Source organism: Tauraco erythrolophus, chromosome 7, assembly GCF_009769465.1.
Source record: "Tauraco erythrolophus isolate bTauEry1 chromosome 7, bTauEry1.pri, whole genome shotgun sequence".
Taxonomy (NCBI): Eukaryota; Metazoa; Chordata; class Aves; order Musophagiformes; family Musophagidae; genus Tauraco; species Tauraco erythrolophus.
The window spans coordinates 52,586,775-52,605,012 of record NC_141471.1 but is presented as its reverse complement, the minus strand read 5'-3'; the positions used below and the strand labels follow the sequence as shown (position 1 = coordinate 52,605,012).

General features: G+C 39.7%; 1 protein-coding gene across 2 annotated transcripts in view; it reads right to left on the bottom strand.

The window, feature by feature from the left end:
- STAC (SH3 and cysteine rich domain) overlaps positions 1-17,522 on the bottom strand; it is a 74,197-nt gene extending 56,675 nt beyond the window's left edge. For both annotated transcript variants that reach the window (XM_009981422.1, XM_009981423.1), the window contains exon 1: positions 17,406-17,522. In XM_009981422.1, coding sequence (XP_009979724.1) covers positions 17,406-17,522 — 117 coding nt within the window. The remainder of the gene's footprint in view (positions 1-17,405) is intronic.
- Positions 17,523-18,238: the final 716 nt, after the last annotated feature.

Sequence of the window (18,238 nt, the reverse complement as noted above, 5' to 3'; positions counted from 1 at the left end):
GTTCTCCAAATTCTTTTATATATCTCAAAATTCAGCATAAGATGTGACAGGACAAAGTAATGCAGTCCAGAGTATGACAGATTTGAGGAAACACAGTTTATTAACGATAACAATTGCCTTCAAATCTCAGGGAAAATCTTTTTTGTATCCATTATGTTCAAAACTGTCTACTTAGTCTTAAGGCATAAAAAGAGTAAACTCTGTTACATATTCTGCAATCATGACTTACCCTGAACTCATGTTACCTTTCCTGCCAAACGTATTTTCATATTAACTCCAAAAGACCCACAGTCATTTAAACAGTTTAAAACAGCTTGTAAAAAGGAGGAAACATACAAAATAAATACCATGATACTTGTATGAATGTCAAATCCAGAAAATTGTGAGGCTTTTTAATAAAAAACTAAGTAAAATTCCCCCCCCCCCCGATACATTTAATAAATTTATTTCGCCAAAACTCTCAAATTTTATATCTAACAGCATTTTTGCTGTTGTGTTTTCGAACAGCCCTATTTTGGTATATTCCTCTGTTTTCCTTTAATCAAGCTATATTAGAGTAATCTAGAAAGAGAAGAGTGCATATTACATGTCTCCTTCTGAGAGATCTAGTCTCTATTAGTATTTCTTCAAACTTCCTAACAGGTCTGATTCAAGTTTAGTTTGGGGAAAATCCTTGCAATATCACCCAACTATGGTTTATGTTCGGCCTGGTAGCAGACAGAAAAAACAGTGAATCTTTCCTAAATTTGCACCATTTCAAGCTAATTAATCACAAGATCTTTCACAGAAGCTTTCTGAAGTCTATCATCTGATTTATGAAAATCAGATTAACAGTCCCAAAGCAAGATCTGCTGGGTTCATTGTGTTGAGCTCAATGATAGTCAATTCTTTCTCCTTCATGAACATGAGCACAAATCAAAACACGTTACAAATCAAACTAAGCAACACTTGAGCCATGACCAAAACCTGTTTCTTGTTTTATATCGGGGCTGGAAAATGTTTTGTCCCTTTGATCTCCTCTCCTACATTACCTACCAAAACAATAACTGCTCCTCTCAGGAGCAGAGGGAAAGACTACAAATCTCGTATTTATATCCAGGATTATATTCTCCCTGCTGCTAAACAGCTGTTCCAACATGGGTGGCACCAGCTGCATAAGATCTTTTATAATTCAGGTTATGAAATGTGGCTGGTGGAATAACCAGCTGCAAACATCTGTGTGGCTCCTATCTCTCTCTCTCATGGTTTGACAATTGAATTGTCTCCAGTCTTTCCTCCTGAAACCAACAGGAAAGCTCATAAAGAAAGCAAGAGATGGTTAGGAATAGTCCTTCCATTTTTTTTAAATTCCCCTGTACTTTCAGTTTCAAGATAGGTACATGTTTACAACATCTTGCTTTGTATTTGCGCAAGATCCCGCACATGGGTCGGGGCAATCCCAAGCACAAGTACAGGGTGGGCGGAGAATGGATTGAGAGCAGCCCTGAGGAAAAGGACTTGGGAGTGCTGGTTCATGAGAAGCTCAACATGAGCCGGCAATGTGCGCTGGCAGCCCAGAAAGCCAACCGTATCCTGGGCTGTATCAAAAGGAGCGTGGCCAGCAGGTTGAGGGAAGCGATTCTGCGCCTCTACTCTGCTCTCGTGAGACCCCACCTGGAGTACTGCATTCAGCTCTGGGGCCCCCAACACAAGAAGGACACGGAGCTGTTGGAGCGAGTCTAGAGGAGGGCCACAAAAATGATCAGAAGGCTGAAGCACCTCTCCTATGAAGACAGGCTGAGAGAGTTGGGATTGTTCAGCCTGCAGAAGGGAAGGCTCCAGGGAAACCTTCTAGCAGCCTTCCAGTACCTAAAGAGAGCCTACAAGAAAGCTGGAGAAGGACTTGTTACGAGGGCATGTAGTGATAGGAAAAGGAGCAATGGCTTTAAATTGAAAGAGGGTAGATTTAGATTTGCTATAGGAAGAAATTTTTCACTCAGAGGGTGGTGAGGCACTGGACCAGGTTGCCCAGAGAAGTTGTGGATGCCCCATCCCTGGAAGTGTTCAAGGCCAGGGTGGATGCGGCTTTAAGTAACCTGATATAGTGGAAGGTGTCCTTTCCCATGGCATGGGGTTTGGAACTAGATAGTCTTTGAGGTCTCTTCTGACCCAAACCATTCTACGATTCTATGATTCTACTTTGGGTTTCACCTCAGGCATCTGGTTGCTAAGCAGCCGGTCATCTCCATACTTTGTCCCCATTAGGATGAGGCACACGTGTAGTAATATCTTGCCTCTTTACATAGAAGGAATTTGGATTGTTATGTCTGAGGTCTCTTCCGGGAATCCCGCATTTTGCTGCCCTGTTTGGATATCTCTTTTTTATTTCAGCTTCTAAATGAAACAGTGATTTCCCTTTGGTAACCCCCAACTTAGTCATCCACTAATCTTGGCTGTGGTAGAAGTGGCACAATGAAATTTGGAGATTAAAAGGCTGGATTTCAGAGTAAAACATGGCAGCTCTGTTGAGGTGAAGGAAGGTACACTAGTATCTACCTGCGGAGAGCTTTCAAGAATGATAATAATAGGGCCTGAGTTTTGCTTTTTTTCCATCCCATGAGTAATCTGCAGTGAATGTGATTGCTAATGTAAGATTAATCATCCTTGATCGCATCTCATGTCTGTCCATCTATGAAGTGTGCATCACTATTTTCCACTATTGATCTTATGGGAAATTAAATCTCAATATGACCCCTTTGAACTTTAAAAAAATAAAGTGTTCTAAAAAGTGCCAATCTACCTATGGCGATAATTTCCATTACTTTACTCGTTTGTCTTCCTCTTTCTTTTTTAACAGAGCTGTTTTATAATACTTTAAATGGTAGTATGTCTCTTGAAGCAAATATGGAAATACATCTGGCAGGGAGGCTGATACTAACTGAGGGCAAATTAACGTCAGCACCAGATCCCATATGTTGTATAATCCCATTTGTACCATCTTAAAACCAAAAGGAAGACTGAAACCTACTGGAAGTTGTCATAGTTAATATTCTGTCAGTGTTTCCACTCCTACTTCTGGGGTTCCAAACTTATGCTGTTAAAATTGCTTCACAATGAAAACACGTAAGTGCTCAGCTCTACAAAAGTATTGTCACTGGGCCAAATCCTAAGGTCTTTGCTTACTGCTAACTCATGCTGACTTCAGTGAGCATGTTTCCTGAATAAAGGTTTAGAGTTTTGCTGGGCTGTTGTTTTTTTGTTTTGTTTTGAAATTAAACTTTTTTTTACTGTTTCACACTGTGCATTAAAAACAAAGGCTTTCTGCATGCAGCACAAGAAACATCTGGCCACATTTGGCATCCTGTTATCTGGCTGACTTTATTCAACCCTTCTCGATTCCCTCCTCCTTTTTTAAGCCTTCTCTTGTCAATCTCTGCTCCTCCACACCAAATATAGATAGCTCCAGGGGGTCACCTATGCTTCTTGCTTCTTCTATTTTTCCTAAACACTTGTTTCAAATTCATACTTTGCGTGAATTATTTCTGCCCAAAAATATTTTATTTTCTTCTTGCTTAGCTCCTGTGCTTTAATGCTGACATGGTGTTACCTCATTTTCCAATCAAAGAATGAACTTGAAACACAATGCCAGAATTTGGGTGCTATATGGCCTATTGACTTTAAAAAAAGCCCCCAAACATAGATATTTTGGCTTATTTCATCCCATAGATTTCTGCCCTCCCTTGTTCACTGCCTATTCACAGACAGAGATTCAGATCCAAATTTTACAACTTGTTTCCGTCTTCCCATTTCAAACTCTCTTCAGTGGGAGATGGCATAAGTGTGAACTTATGCCTTACAGAACATGAGTGGTGTTTGCTGGTTGACTTTCAATTTTCCTTTTTCACAGTTCCCTTCCCCTTCTTGTGCATGTTTTTGCAACCTAGCAGCAAATTTGCTGCCTTCCACCTTCTTTTATCTCTCCCGAAGACCCACACCGTCCCATCCTGTGAACGCTGCTTCTTGCCAGCCACGCTGGAGGCCAGGGCATGTGGCCACACTGGCAATATCTGTTCTGACACCACAAGACCCAAGCAGTCCTAGTGCAGAGCCATGTAGCTGCCCTGGTACCATCCTGGCCTAGAGGCTTGGATTTGGAGGAAAAGCTAAGTACAGGTCAAGAAAAGCTAGTTAATTCTTCTGGGCTTCTCCATGCTTCACTTGGGTACCCACTGAGTTTCTTTCATCTCTTATTTCCGGTTCTAAAATCCTACAGCTGCTACCAGATACGTAACAAATGCTGTGCCAATTAAAATTTTTTCCTACCTCGATAACATCTTCCTTACTCATTCCACATCCGGTTATGTTACTGGATGGCAGAGATCTGGTTATTTCCAAATCTAGTCCAGATCTGGCACATTTTTCATTAAAGCTCTTCTCAAAGTGCAGCTTATAGCATGCATTTATCCCTTTCAGCACATCTACTCTAGTAGTTTTCTAATTTTCAAAAAGTACTTCCGAACCATTTTGGGGAAAATTATGCCTGTTGTATCAGTTTCCAAGGAACCTGTTAGTAGTACAGAAAGTTTCCACCTCAGTCTGTCTTTTGTCTTCTTGCTATTACGCTTTAGTCATGACTAGAAAAACTGCGTTCAGTGTCCTATGTAAGGATAGGCCAATACTCCACATGAAGAATCTATTTAACTTGATGATGATAACATCATATATGGGATATACAGTTATTTGGCACTTTGTGGGGATGTTTGAGGACCTAAACATTGCTTCAAGAAGTTGGCAATGTAAATACATCTATTTGGAGATGTTAATTGGCAAGAGTAATAATGTGTGAGATTTATCATGCATCTTTGACTCCTTTCGCCTCAGGCTAATCCATTTCTTTCGTATTTTTTCCTAAACCTCCAAGCTGCTGAACATCTTTAATCAGCTATTGTTTCAAGATCAACCTTACAAAACAAAAACATCTTATTTTTATCCTCACCAGCTGCACAACTTTCCTCCTCAAATTACCTCTATCAAAGTTTCAAGATTAAAATGACTGCCCGAACTGCGAAAACGTGTTTTTATACTGAGATAGCTAACTTCATGTAAGAAAAAAGTTACATACAGAATACCACAAATAGAAAGGTAGAGAATTTAAGACTATAACTCTTTCTGAAGAATTACAATTTTTTTTCCTGAATGTTAAAAGAGAGGTTTTTTTAAATCCCCTTAGAATCCTCTAAAGTCATATGGTTGAAAGCCTGTACACAAACAGGTAATAACAAAAAAAAAAAAAAAGAAAAAAGAAAAAATCTTGTAACACTGTCATGAAGTTGTGCTCACCTAATAAATGAAGCATATCCAAACTTCATATTTTCAGTGTTGAGAGAGAAAAGAGCTGTTGGTATTGACATAAGATACCAACGGATTTAATAGGAGTTACTTCTCTGATTGAAAAGTGAGGGATCTTGAACCAGTAAAACTGTGAAGCCTTGTCTGACAAAAATAATATCAGTGACTTCAACAGGAGCAGCATGTTACACGGTGCTGCATGAGGGATTCAGGCAGGCAGGAGAGCAGGGGATTAGAAGAAGGAAGAGGAAAGGAAAGTCAAGTTAGGATAGAGAGAGTTTTAAAGAACATGAATATGAATCCTGTGTAAGAGGGAGCATTTCTGTGAAGTGCCTCACTTTGCCTAGTCTGTTCTACCATCAGAGTAGGTACAATTCATGGTATCAGCAGAGTAGTGTTGGCTTATAAGGAGTGTGACATATTACAGCAGAAGTGAGAGCTACTGACCACTGCTGAACTGAAGAGCAAGTGCAGTGCTAACTTCTGAGATTTATATCAATTTTCTCCTGTCAGTTGTTGTTTGTTTTTTCTTTTTTTTTGTTTCATATGCAGTAGTAGCTACAAGTATGACTGTACTGCAGGGACAATAACTCATGGAATGGAGATTTTCTTTTCTGGAACTCAGCAGCTGGTAGTAAAGACCAAATGACGTTACCTTTACTGTACTTCAGGAATATTGTATTTACTGCAGCATGTTCCCTACAGTGTCAGAAAAAGTAGGTTAGCTTTCTCATCTTGTTTAAACAAGGTCTGACTTTTTTTAACTAAACTGAGTGGCTACTGCTTATGGCCAGCATCTAGTCATAGCTCCATTGTCCTCAGAGGCAAATTGAGCTATTAAGATTTTTGTTTTAAGGGTTGGCTGCCATTTTTTGAACATTTGTGAAATACTTTTAATTTATCTACATTCCAGCAGGACTCAAGTAGGTCTATTACAGCTGTGGGCATTCATTTTAGCTTTGATAATTTCTAAGAAATCATTTGTCCAGAGCATTTTTCTCAAATACCAAGCAGGAACTGCTAAACACACCAGTGCTGTCTAAGTGCAGAACTATAGCCCAGGGAAGTCTGTGGGAGCCTAAGCTGCTGGGGAGGCAGAAGCTCAAAATAGGCACCCATGTGCAAGGAACAGACCACATAATACCAGACAATGTAAGGAAAGTAAAATTCAACTTAAGGCATTTCTTTGTAAATAAAGTAAGCACAGTTTGGGTATAGGTGAAAGGGAAAGTACAAACTGTAGGATTTGCTTTTTTCCAAGTGTACTTATGGAGTGAGTGACAGCATCCACACAGTGTTTGTTAAAGGTCCCTCCCCCTAACAGAAGAACCACCATTTGTTTTCTTAACCGGAATCTTTAAACTTGGCTAAGCTTAGAAACCTGGAATTTTTTCCTGTAAAGACAGATCTTGCTCTGGCTCATTGTATCAAAGAGCCTAGTCCTGGATTAAAGCATTTGGATGAGAATAGGAACAGAGAGGAAAGAAAGAGAAAGATATTGAATGAGTGAGTGAGCTAGCAAAAAAGTTAACTGTTCGCCTGGATCTATAACGGCCAGGCAGATGAAGTCCATTTGTCATTACGACTAACTACAGGAGATAGATCTAACTGCTATGAACCTGCCAAAGACTCCTGTGTGCCCATACTTCATGAAACTGGTACATCATTCATCTTGTGGCTACAGTTTACTAGCTGCACTTAACATTTTGAAGCCTGGATAGGCTCACATTTTTCTCTCTTTTTGTCATAGGTGCATAGCTTTCCATTATACGGCTGACTGCAAAACAGCAGTTCCACTTAGCAAAAATTTTCAAAGTTTGAATGATTTTGTTCCATGTTGACATAAAAAAACTGCAGCCTTTCAAAATGCTTTTGAGGGAGCTGTGGGCAGAAGAGGGGAAAGTCAGACAAACTAACCTGCCAGGGGAACAGATGACTGACCAGTTTTTGTAGGCAAGGTTCAAGACCTTGTTCTGACAGATTCACAGTGGTGTTCACCCTACTTAAATTCAAGCTTTTAACTGAGCTGTAGTTCTCTACTATGGTAAATGGAAAAAGATTTCCCCTCAGAGAGGCTAATTTAGAGCACGTAAGGCAGGCTGTTCCTCTAAATAACCTTTGATAAAACAATTTCAGTCTGTTCCATTTATAACAAACAGAGACTGAACTACTAACTTAACTGCTTAAAGTTGCTCTCTAATTACAGGTGGGGCTGTACAATTTAACCTAGAATGCATTTTTCTGCTCTTTTGACTTAAAATTTCATCTGCAATCAGGGAAAGCTTCCTGAAGAACGTTTACACAACCAAGAAAACTGAACACAAGAAAACAGAAAAAAATTTTCACCAAAAATAAGGGGGGGGGGGGGGGGAGGGAAGCACTTGACAAGAACACATCTCACTGGAATGTTCGTTAACAGAAATATTTGGCAAATCATTACGAGTCACCTTATGTTTATTTGTAAATAATTCCTTCATTAGATAATTTGCATTAAAAGAGGATGTGTGAACATAAGGCAATAAGCTGCACACACAAATAATATAAATATGTACATGAAGAAGTATAACAAAAGTTATATATACTGGGTCTTCGAGTTGATTGATACTGGTTTATAACTTAACAGTAGGTGCAGTTTAAAAATGTGTACGGACGTGAACATCTTAACAACTGGATCCTCAATTTAACTGTATAGACGTCAGTGGCACTGTGCCAAGCTTACCACATTGGAGTTTGCCTCACGTGCTTTGTTTACTTGTGAGGACAGAGATGCTGAGTCCAAGGCCATTTCTTACCCTGTGTATACAGAAAGGCAAGTGAAGCTGTGTCAAGGTTTTCAGCCTCTCAGTTCAATCCCAAGACATTTTAGTTTTGAGAATCACTACCACAATGTTTAAATCAGCAGAGACAATGCTGGCAAATCAATAATGAATAGTACACCTATATATGTGATGTTCAAGGAGATGACTTACATGCATCATGCCAGAAATCTGACTCCTGGCCAGCAAAAGCTGATGCCTCCCTTCACTATGCAAGAGTAATTCTTGTAGAAACCAAATGAAGTTAAATATTGGGGTAATGGAGATGCAAGTCTGTCTCTAAGATCATATTCAACGGTATTTGCTATAACAATTTGTCAGGTTGACTTTGTTCTCTCACCTGAGCTGTGTCTCCATAGCCTACCTTTCTTTGTCTTATTTGGATGAATAAGCTAAGAAAAAAAATATTCTAAATGTTAATTTTAATAGCTTTGTGAATACCAGTTTATAGCATTTTTCTCCTTTCTGAATTAAACCTAATCATCAGTTACTATAGGTCAGCTGCATTTTGCTTTTCTATTCAGAACACTAGACTGCTAAAATGATCTTTATTAATAAAGCAGTGCACGTTTGGCATTTTAATAAAGCTTTTAAATGGTACTTAGAATTGGAGCATATAAAGTCTACAGAAAAGAAAAGCATTCAAGTTGTCACTGTTATTCACCTAAAGGACTCTGTCTGCAATTTCATACTGAACTTGCAGCCTCCTGTAGCGGGGAAACACCTCTGTCTCACAATTATTAATGCTATGATATTTTTAAATTACACCACTGCAGCCTGTAAACTGTATAACTTCCATTTGACAGTGCTTAGCAAACTACTGTCACCAGTTAAAAACAGGTCAGCTAACAAATGCTGACCTGCGAATGGGAAAACACCTATGAATGCCGAGCACATTTGCAAGAGTACCGACATGAGATTCATTTTTAAAATAAATAAGAAGATATGCAAGCCATTTGTCATATTTAACTGCTGATGTCAAAGACACAAGAAGTCTGCTTTTCAGACATCCATTGTAAATGTTTTGCAGCGTTCCTGAGTTGCATTCCCTGAGAAGGAAAATCTATTGTATCAGTTAGTCTACTGAATCAATGTAGTTTCTTCAAGAAGGAGCATATGTCAAAGGAAAACAAGGTCAAGTTATTTCAGTCATTCACACACAGATTTCTCATTCTCACAGCTGGTCCTATTTGCTAATGAACATGCAAAGTTTGCTTCTGCTTTAGCTAGACCATAGACACTCACTTGCCCAGAAAAGGCAGTGCTCATTTAACATCGAATGACCATTTGCCTATGCAAATGGAAGTTGTGCAGGACTGAATACTGTGTTAAGAATATTCAACTTGTGCTCAGATCTGGAAGATTAGTCCTCTGCTTGACAAACATGAGTAGAAATTTATCAAATATGCAATCTTCTACCTATCAAGACTATACAGCAATGGCTCAAGCAGGCAATAGGAGAAATGCTTGTCATTACAGTTTTCTATCAGGTGATTATGATTTACTTCCATGAAACTTAAATAAAGTCTAAGGGAAAAATGAACCTCTAAGCCAAGTTTTGAATTTCAAGAGGATAACCTTTGTTGTACTACTTTCTTTCCCTTGAAGAAATTCCAATCCTTCAGCACCCTCAGCTCCCTAGGGATATATTTTAGATCACATCACACTTCAGAGCATGGCACAGAAGGTCTCAAGCTAGTGTCTGTCTGAAGGTACAAAGGTCTTAGCAGTAGTCTGGAAAGCAGCACAGCTGTTTAAGCAGGTCATTGTGCTGTTTATGAGTGCTGATGAAGGCAGATGACCATACGTTGTGGAATAGCCTTGGACTTTGCTAGCCCTGAGGTATCAGGTTAGAGACATGTTTCATTGATAAAGACAACTGATCAGAAATGGTCAGATACTCGAATGTGCTTGGATGTGTAAGAGGCATAGAATATCTTCAAAGTAAATCTGTTAATAGTTCCTGGAATATAAAAGGAAAGGAAATAAAAAGATTCTGTGAATGTGTGTTCCTGGCAAACTACATGAAAAGTTACCTCAAAAAGGAAATTTAGAATAAGCAAAGAGTCCACAAAGAATGATGGGGACTGGAACAAGAGAAAGAAAAAGAGAAAAAAAAACTGATATGCAAATAAAAATGGAATTTTCAAGCAGAGTTCCTTAGGTCTAAGCATGTTAATTGTCAAGAAAATTTGAGTGTGTTCTTGTAAAAGGTATTTAAGGAAATGTCAATGGATTGATTCAGGCTAGGGAAAGCAAAAGACAAAACAAGCTGTGGTACAGTAAGGCTGGCTCAGAACTTATCAAACACTGCCTTACTTTCTTCCCAGAACAATGATTCTAGGGCAAAATAATAGGAGTAATAGGAAAGAAGTTGCAGAAATGGATGGTATGGTATTAAAAAAAGCAGTTCAATGTGCCTGCTAAGGTGATAGGGAGAAATGAAATCAGTTAATCTCCATTAGAAAATTCTATTTTGGAAGTCTAGGAACAAATTTTCTTAACAAGCTTTATTAAGCCAGAAATGATACAAAGTGAAATAGAAGTCTGTTTCAAGAAGCAGGAAAAGCGATCCCAGCAAAAACAGATTTGTAGGTCTGACCTCAATAGTACTTGACAAAAAAGAAAAAAAAAAAAGTTAAATCCTCCTAGACCAGTTGTCATAGAAAAGATGAACAATTTTCTAGACAAAGAAAATGTTTTAGGTCTAAAGTAGATTCTGTCTGTTTGGATTCCATTAAAATTACTGAGTATGCTTCCAACAGGGATTCTATTAGCCAAGATTGAAAAGAAGAGTAGTAGGGAAGAAATTTTAAGGCAAGTTCAACAGGAGATGGTTGCTGTTCAAAGGAGTAGTAGTAAGTTGAAGTAAGGTCATTGGTGGAGTCCTTCAAAGAACAACACTTGCCGAGTCTTAAGATCGATCTTGCTCTCTGTATTTTTATTACTGAATCTGATGCAAAGATTAGGCATGTCATAAGGCCATTTCCCTCTGACATGAGGTTGGAGGCATGCCAAAACTGAGGAGGCCTGAGGCTTGAGGGATGGAGTTATGGAGTGGAAATGCAAGCTTGTGCACCTGAGATCTGATCCAAACCATTTTAGATGAGGACAGACAAATCTATCCTGAATCCACTGGAAATTACAGAGAAATAGAACCTCTAGTTAACCAAGGGGTGAAAACATCAGAAGCGCGGTTTCCGGGAAAGTTAGCAAAGCATTAATGGTACTGTACAAGATCTCACGTAGAATACCATGCACAAATTCAGTCACTCTTTTTCAAGAAAGATCATTCAAAAATGAAACAGGTACATGGATCTGCTAGTAGAACGAAATGAAGAATGGAGTTTATCTTATGTCAGCCTGGCTTGTTTAGTCTAGAAAATAAAAGGCTGAGAAGAGATATAAAAGTCAATTCTTACATGATGGAAACCTGCACCAAGAATAGAAAAGAGATGTTTAAACTAATGCAACATTATCAAAGCTACAATGCCACTCAAGCTGGCCAGAAATAGACTGGAATTAGAGGGAATGAGGGGCAGAGGGCTTCCCTTAGCCATATGCAGCTGTTGGGAAAGCCTTTCACAGTAGTGGTAAAACCTGAATTCAACAGGATTACTTTATGAAAAGGAATACAGCAGAAGAGATTGAGATGGTAGGACTGGACTGTCTTCCAGCTTTGAAAACAACTTGGTTTTTTTCAGTGAAAATTTACACTTTTTAGTAAATGCATTTTTTTTACCACACTAGATTTCAGCCGAGTCATCTATAGTTGTCAAAAGGTAATAGACATTTTCTTCATTTTGGCAACGTGGAAAGTGTGGATAGAACTGAATGAACTGATCGCATTTCTGTTTTGCCTTAAATATCTCAATGCGTCTAGGAACTGATGTGACATATATATCAAAGCGAAAACAATACCAGAGTGTTTTAATCAGAAAGAGAGAAAAGTCAAAATAAATGTAAATACAAGAACAAGTCTGCTCAAGAAATTATTGATAGGGTACAGTATTACTTTCTTGCTCTTCACAAAATCTTCCTGTACATAGTTTGTTCTAATACTTCATCAAAACACATAAAAATGCTTAAGCTCATTTCTTTCCCCTAGTCTTTCCCCTAGTATGTACTCACCATTTTACGCAGAGGCATGGAGGTAAGATTAAGAAGAACTGTTTTCTTCTTCCCCTTTCACAGTATTTTTTTTAGGCTGTTCAGTATTCCGTTGAAGACTACAGCAGTAGTTTACATACTGGATGTTTATATCTGGTGTGGAGGGTGAAATACAAGCTGTACACCATACTCCCTGCCCTTTTAAAATATTAATTGATGAGTAACCATCGATAGAGCCTCATAAAGTATTAACTCTTTAAGCGGGGAAGATCTCTGCTTAACAGCACAGCACAAATCCTGCATGATTTAAATCCCACACAATCCTATTAAATCCAAGGAGTTTCAAGCTGTTTACCTTAATTCAGTATCTAATATTAACACCTGGTTTTGAAACCTCACGTAAGCAATAGTACTCTATTGGACAGGCAGGACAGGGGAAAGTAAGTTCAATCTTCTTCACCGATGTGGGGGATATACATAAGTGAAGTCTTGAACTTCAATGCTTAATCTTTTTTCTTGGCTTGCTACTTTTCAGCAACTTCCATTTTATGTACTACATAGCATGTTAGCTAGTGTTTGAACAATTGTGCTAGATCTCCTGAATTTCCATACCTGAGTTTGAAGATAATGGTTTGCATTTCCCTGAGTACTGGCCACTGGATAGTCAGTGTATGGAAGCATCAGACTGAGACAGACCCATTTATTTTGTGAAGCATGTACTCCAGATGCCATATTTATTTGGTGGTCTAGTTTATCTTTTCTTTTTTCCCCCCTCCAATTTTCAGTCATTCAACTTACCTAACTGAACTGAGTGTAAGCAATTTGTTAAGCCCAGGAATTTGTGGTTCAGAGGAAAATTTTAAAGCTATCACACCAGAGATGCATGACTGGAGTACATCACAATTATAGCTGGACTTAGTAAAAAGTAGAAGGAAATGGGCAAAGCTGTGAAAAAAAGCAGTTAGTCTTCACAGATATCCACTGATATCTACAAATAAGTAACTTCTACACGACAGATTGCCTGCAATGACAGAGGCAGAGCTTGATACCTCTTCTGGGGTGTATGGGAGAGCCTGAAAGATGTTTAAAGCACTTGAAATGAAACACTAATAGCTTGAAGATCAGCAGTGCTGACCAACCCTGCTGGTACTAGCTCAAACAACACAGATATTCAGGCCCCCCTAAAACGTAAAAATGGTAAGGGAATTTTCTAAGATATACTCTACTGTCTATGAATGCCCTCAGCCATTATTCACAGTATAGTGATGACTTGACTCACACCTACAGAAATCATAAGATGGGCTTTTTTTCTCTTCATATAGGAACGTCAATTAAATATAAGAAGGAGAAAGCTAACAGAGTTATGTGCCAACTATGCCAAAACATAAACAAATATTGCCAGGTGTAGGAATCTTTTATTTAGACACATATTCCTTCAAATTTTAGTTTTCTTTATTAAATTCCAAGGTACTTTTATGTAAGTAAGAGACATCAGAAGTATGATCTCTGATTGCTCTCACTAGATTTCTGCTTATATTACTCAGGTAGTGATTGCACAAGTGTGCAGTGTGTCTTTAATTGCTACCAACAGGAGGAAATTTTCCCTTAAGATTCATTAGCTAATGACTTCCTCCCTCCTGAGTCGTAGATCTAGAAAAGTCTTTGGCAAACTGGTCATTTTCCTTCTTCAAAACTAGATGTGAAGGATCCAAACAGGTGGGAGCCTTAACTACAAACTTATGAACACAACAGAATTATCAATTACATGTATTTGTATGGTACTCTCATAAAGTTATGCTCCCAGTAAACTTTAAGTATCCACTCAAGTCATACTTAGGTGTGAAGTAAACGTTTTCAAGAGGCAATAAATTAATTTAATAAATTCATTAATAGCTTTGCAGCATTCTTAACCACTCAAGCTCTAGGGCTTTTAGCACAGTAGTAGTATATATAGTGCTACAGTATGGCTCAATTACAGAGTGTTTGCTACTCTTCAGACACCTATTTGAAGTTATATTAATGAGACAGTACACTGGAGGTGCTATGTGTGAAACACTTGAGGACGCATAATCCAAAAGATGCAATCACATTATATAGCAATATACATACTATGCCATAAGGCAAAAGTACTCAGAACACGTTAATGGGTTTGCTCTTAGGGCCTAGGAAATGTGATGAATTGAAAGTGTATTTGGATTTCCCCTTTCTGGGCGCTTGTACTGAAGTCCAGGTGTTAAGGCACTCACGATGCATTAGGACAGGCATGAGAGTCTGGTCTTTCAGCTTTCAGCATCCGGGTGTGCTCACCTGTAAACATGCTGCTAATCCATAGGAAAAGGTGGTGGGAGGCTTTAGCATTTATTAAAGAGTGAGCTGCTTTCCTGTGACAGTGGTGTGTGACTAACACAAGAGTCATTCTTCCAAATTTCAGCTACTTGGTAGCAGCCTGAGGTTCTGGCTCCCAAGCTCACGCTAGTCAGGAATTGCAGTATCTCCTCTGAATACAGTCTGGAGTGGGCTAGGTAAAACTCTTTTTTCTGCACTTTGGTACTACAAGGGACTATGTGCCACAGTTGCCTAGGATTATACAGGACTGGAAGCAAGCTTGTTACGTTAGTTCTACATTAGTTTTTCAAAATTGTTTTTCTGCTGAAATGTTTTCAAATGCATTTTGAAGGTTGCTATTATCCATGTTGTTTCTGTTCCTATATTTGGAGTCATAACAGTGTTTTGCCACAGAAACAAGTCATTGTGGGGTAATTAGATACTGCACAAACTGTTCTACAGTAACTGCAGCAGACATAAACTTGTTAACCTATGCAACAGAGAGTACCTGAAGCAAGCTTAGCCCTCCATAAATGACAGGATAGCTCCCTCGGCAAGGGGCACGGTGGGATAAAATCTTGTGCACAGGCTTTTGGCACACACTGACTTTTGCCTTTGTCAAAGTCTTTAGCTTTTGAAGTACATCAGTTCTCTTAGGAAAAAAAAACACCACCAAGCACAAAGACCATCTTTATGAAATTATTGAGAATTTTTTCATTCTGCTACTTACTAGGACCAAAAAAAGAAAGCTTATCCCATTACCCCAGTGATCAGAAGGTTCTTTTGACTCCATCTATTGAAATGACAATACAGCATGCTTTCTGATCACATTTGCAGTTCTAAAATGTAAATATGCAGATTATATGTTTACTAAAAACATCTATATGCATCTAATGGCATCAACTGCACAGTCACAGCTTATGTCTATTCCAGTGTATGGCTTCAAATGCTCACAAGAGTGGAAAAACTGACGATAACAATGTTTGATTATAAACCAGTTTGTAGCCTATTTGTTCTCTAGACAGATTCCTGTTGTCATCCTTGAAAACGCATGGATGCACAAACAAGAAGGAACTCCACATGTAGCACTTCACTTTCTCTCAGTTTAGGATTCATGCTGGTCAGCTCATCTTGGGCACAGAGCTCTGTGACCCAGTGGGAAAATCCCTCAAGCATCGCTGTAATGAAGTGTCTGACCACGTGAGTAGCACCTCCATAACTACTGTGCCTGGCACTGAGCGAGGACCATAGCTGGGAGCACAGGGAACGCACAGACCACCAGGCCCTGTGCACAGCCCAGTACACATGAGGAGTTGGTGCTGGCAGTGCAGTGAAGGCTCCAGTTACTTTTGGGACCTCACTGGGGAGCTGAGCTTCCCACTGGCCAAATAACTATTCAGCAATTCCAGAGAAGTGGTCTCAGGGGCAGATTTAGGTACCGATCAACCGGATCCTTTTAGAGCCTGGGGTTAAACCAATAACCCGTTTACTTTTCATTTGCCATTAACCAGGAAGACTGCAGCAGCGTTCCAGTAGTGCTGAATGTGTATAGTAAATAGTAAAATAGTGCATGCTACTGCTGCTAGGAGAGCTTTTCTTTTAAAGAGGCTGTTTTACATAGGGAATGCCTCAGCTCTCCTCCTTGGAGTATAGAGTCGAATAAAAAATAAAAAAAAAAAATCCCAAAGCCCACGTCAGAACTCCACCCACACAGACAGATAATTTTCACTCACTCTCCAGAAACCTAGCTGTAACTGTGGAATAATGTAACAGTCTTCCTATGTTAGACCCAGGCAGCCACTGCCTTTAAACTCGGGCCAACACGAATCTTCCCTGTCAAGCAGCTATTTTGCTCACACGGCATTTCCTAAGGCTCTACCCAGCTGTAAGATCCTAGTGACAAGGACCGCCCTATTTTTACATGTTTACACTGCACTTAGCATCACTATGAAGTTCATAGGAAGACTGTCAGGTGCTATCATTGTATCAATCATAAGTAAGTAACAGAGGATCAGCAAAAGCACATTATCCACGTAGGCTGCAAAGAACATTCATTATGTAAGGTTACTACTTTTCTCCCTTTACCTCTCTGTCTTCCAAGTAACACACTGACAGGCAGAAAAACTTTTCATATGCAAGTCAATTAAAAATTCAGAGGCCATGTTGTTTGAGCTAGAAGTTGGTTTTCAGTACCGTAAATTGAACCACATTTAAAAAATGATAAATAAATTAAAAGGCTGTGGAAAAAAAAAAAAAATCCTTGTCTGGGTGGTGTACATAAAGATTATTGTGCCAAATCTGTCACATCCTGTTTCAGCTGCTGGCTCGTTAAACAGTGAAAGTTCACTGATGGGTCTGCTAGAGAAGGTGAGGCAGGTGAAACACCCCAAGCCCCCTTACAAAATTCTCTTCCCCGAACCTGTGAAAAAAACCCCAATCTTTCTAACCAAGAATCAAACCTTTTAAGTGATCTGATGCCCAGTGTGAAAATAGCTTACAACATCTATTGGCATGGATCCTCTCCCCGAGCCCCACCACTCCCCCAGGCCCTTACTGTAATAAGGAGGAGCAAACACCAGCAAAAATACCCAAACCCAAACATCTCAAAAGGCAGGTATTTTCCCAGTTCAGACTCCTGAGCTGTCCAGGTGACAGGGAATGAATTCAGAAGTAGGAGTGTCAGAGTAGGCACCTCAATCAGAGGTGGCTCACAGCACGCTACCGCTGATCCTGGCACTGGGCTCCAAATAAAAATCAAAGCCACGCATCTCTCTTCAAAACAAAGAAAGAGTGAGGAAAAAAAAAAAAATCTCATTCTCTGAGTACCTTTGATTCCTGGCTGGTAGTTGATGCTGGAGAGGGGGGCTGCTCTGTGCTCTCCACTTCATTCTCTTTCTCCACAATATCCACGCTGACTTCAGTCGTGCTGCTCGGAGGAATCATTTTACCTCTAAAGCACTGCTACTATCAGGAAAAAGCTACAGACCTTTCTTGCTTTTTTTCATTTAACGTCCTCTTTCTTCTCTGCTCTTCTAGAGCAAATGAACTCTGACCGCTTGGTTTCACTACATTTGCAAGACTAGAATTCTCTGGATTTTCTTTTTTTCTTCCTCCTCCTCCTCTTTCCTCCCTCCCCTCCCCTGTGCAATTCTGCCGGGAGGGGAGTAAGTTATCGATGGCTCTGTAGGTCAGCTGTGTGCCTGCTTCTGTGTTTTCCGCGATCCTCCTCGCCTCCGTGTGAAGCCGGGAGGTGTGGAGCAGAGCCGTGGCCGCCAGCCCCGCGATGCGATCGGAGGAGTGAGCCGAAGCAGAAAGCCGGAGCCACGCGCGCACACACACGCACACGGGGCGCTGGAGGGAGGAGTTGTATTTCTAATGCCGTGAATAGCTTTGGAGAAGCATGTGCTGTCATCGTAGTGTAAGAAAGTAACGCGTGCATGCACGCGCAGGGAGACGGGCAGCGTATATGAGGTTTGGAAGCATTTTACCTTTTAACAGGATGGAAAAGGCAGAGTTTGAAGGGCAGCTTTATATTCTTGTAAGCCTTTTGCTGAAGAAGGACTCTAGAAACAAAGGAGGAAAATGAGTCTTCCCTTACCTCATCCCAGAGAAAATTATTTAAAATCCTAGCTAGCCCATGTCTCTAAAGTTCCCACCTT